The sequence below is a fragment of the Acomys russatus genome, chromosome 2, assembly GCF_903995435.1.
Source record: "Acomys russatus chromosome 2, mAcoRus1.1, whole genome shotgun sequence".
Taxonomy (NCBI): domain Eukaryota; kingdom Metazoa; phylum Chordata; class Mammalia; order Rodentia; family Muridae; genus Acomys; species Acomys russatus.
In genome coordinates this window covers 68008247-68010880 of record NC_067138.1, presented here as the reverse complement: position 1 = coordinate 68010880, position 2634 = coordinate 68008247, and the positions used below count along the sequence as shown (strand labels likewise).

The following is a 2634-nucleotide window of genomic DNA, read 5'->3' as shown; positions in this document are numbered from 1 at the left end:
TCCTTTAATCCCAGTACTCAGGAGGCAGAGCCAGGCGGATCCCTGTGAGTTAGTCTAGCCTGGTCTACACAGTAAGTTCCAGGATAGCCAGGGCTACATAGTGAGACCCTGTCTCAAATAAATGAAAAAACAGACAGACAGACAAACAAACAAAGACAGAACAAACAAACAAAAGAAGAGGTATGGAGTCTTTGGAAATTGGTCATTGGTTAGGGGGAGGGATGGCTATTGGAGGATATGCCCACCTTTGCTCCCATCATGCTCTGCTTCCTGGTGTCCCCTAATGTGAACAAAGTCTGCCATGTGCTCCTCACCACAGAAGAAAAAGAACCTGAGATAGGGGAGGAGGAGGAAAAAACCCAGGAGAGTATAAGAGAGGACTTCTCTGTGTGCCAAATGTGAACATGAGTATGCTAATGGGAAGCTAACAAGAAAGAAAGCCAGGCACTAGTTGTAGGGGACCGAGTTATCGATGTGGGATCTGAATGGAGAACTTTCAGCAATGACAAAGCAACAAAAGACCCATCTCGAGTTGGAGACTCTCAGAATCCTCTTCTGAGTGATGGAGATTTGTCCACCATGATTGGCAAGGGTACAGGAGCTGCAAATTTTGATGAGTTTGGCAATTCTAAGTATCAGAATCGGAGAACAATGAGTAGCTCTGACAGAGCGATGATGAATGCATTCAAGGAAATCACAACCATGGCAGACAGAATCAACCTCCCTCGCAATATAGTTGATCGAACAAATAATTTATTCAAGCAAGTATATGAGCAGAAGAGCCTGAAGGGAAGAGCTAATGACGCGATAGCTTCTGCTTGTCTGTACATTGCCTGTAGACAAGAAGGCGTCCCGAGGACATTTAAAGAAATATGTGCTGTATCTCGAATTTCTAAGAAAGAAATTGGCCGCTGTTTTAAACTGATTTTGAAAGCTTTGGAAACCAGCGTGGATCTGATCACAACTGGGGACTTCATGTCAAGGTTCTGCTCCAATCTTTGCCTCCCCAAGCAAGTGCAGATGGCAGCCACACACATAGCTCGCAAGGCAGTGGAGCTGGACTTGGTTCCTGGCAGAAGCCCGATTTCTGTGGCGGCAGCAGCTATTTACATGGCTTCCCAAGCATCAGCTGAGAAGCGGACACAGAAAGAAATTGGAGATATCGCTGGTGTTGCTGATGTTACAATCAGACAGTCCTACAGACTGATCTACCCTCGGGCTCCAGATCTCTTCCCTCCAGACTTCAACTTTGACACCCCAGTGGACAAATTACCTCAGCTCTAAGCTGAGACAGCTGTCATGCTCTTATGTACATGGGAATTTACTCATTGCCTATACAGTGCTGGTTGAGCCTTTACTGAAGAAAAAAGGAGATGATACGCATTCCAGAGCTAAATATTATTGCTTCGCATTCTGTATGTATATACTTAGCACAACATATTTAATGATTTAAATTTCTTACTGAATCTGCTTTCTTTTTTAGTGATCTAGGAAACAGTATTTTGGAAGATATTGAAATATGTAATTCTCAAATAAAACATTTTTCAAAACTAAAAAAAAAAAAAAAAAAAAAAGATAGCCAGGCACAGCAGTGTGCATATAACTCTAGTACTTAGGTGGGGATGGGAGTCTGAAATAGGAGGATAGCCATGAGTGCCAGGCCAGTTTGGGATACAAAGTGAAATTGTCACCAAAAAATTAAAAAAACAAAAAACAAAAAAACAAGACTAAATGAAAATGAAGGGACAAAAGGAAAAAGCAAGGGAAGGAGGGAGGGAGGAAGGGAGGGAGGGAGGGAGGGAGGGAGGGAGGGAGGCTGGGCACGTGGCCCAGTTGGTTAAGTGCTTGCTGGGCAAGTGTGAGGACCTAACTACAGCTCCATGGCTTAGTGTAAAGGCAAGGCCAGGTAACTCCAACACTGGAGCGCACTGGCCGGCTGGCCTAGGCAAAGGGGTGCATTTCAGGTTCATCAGGAGACTGTCTCAGAAACAATGTGGGACGTGATTGATGACATCTGCCATCGACCTTTGACTTTCATACACACATGTGTGCACACACACACACCTATGCACATGCATCCATACAAATATGAACAAATAACTCATGAAAGGAAGTAAAGGGAGGGAGGGAAGAAGGAGAAGATCAATTTAGGACCACCTCTTGAATCTATATATTTCTAACAATAAAACGTTTCCAACAATATACTATCGTTTTTTCAAAACCAATGGCATTTTCAAGTGAGATTCCCCACAAAGCACCTGGCTCCCTCCTGCTACCAGAAAGGTCAGAGACACCCCAACTATAACATCTAAAACTAACTTCCTGTTGTCCCTCACCCAGGTCATCTCCTCTCTTCTTCCTGTTGACCTGAATGAAACTGTCATGGTAGACCCAACATGTGCTAAATCATTTCCCCTCAACTCCCGCTCACTTGCTGATATCCTAAATCTGGAGCCTATGGTGTGCCCCACTTGGAAGTAGGTTGATAGTCAATTTAACTAGCTAAATTAAGATCAGCAAGCACCACTCCAGTGACTGGCATCCTTATAAAAGGGAGAAATTCCAACAGAGACATACATGAGACAGAGCATCATGAGGAGACAAAGCTGACATGATTCCTTCATAAAATAAAGG

General features: G+C 43.8%; 1 protein-coding gene across 1 annotated transcript; it reads left to right on the top strand.

Annotated features, from left to right (window-relative positions):
* Window positions 1-453: 453 nt before the first annotated feature.
* LOC127203641 (transcription initiation factor IIB-like) lies at window positions 454-1513 on the top strand. The gene has a single exon (XM_051162471.1). It carries the CDS (start codon window positions 580-582, stop codon window positions 1282-1284), a length of 705 nt encoding a protein of 234 aa, XP_051018428.1. The 5' UTR covers window positions 454-579; the 3' UTR covers window positions 1285-1513.
* Window positions 1514-2634: the final 1121 nt, after the last annotated feature.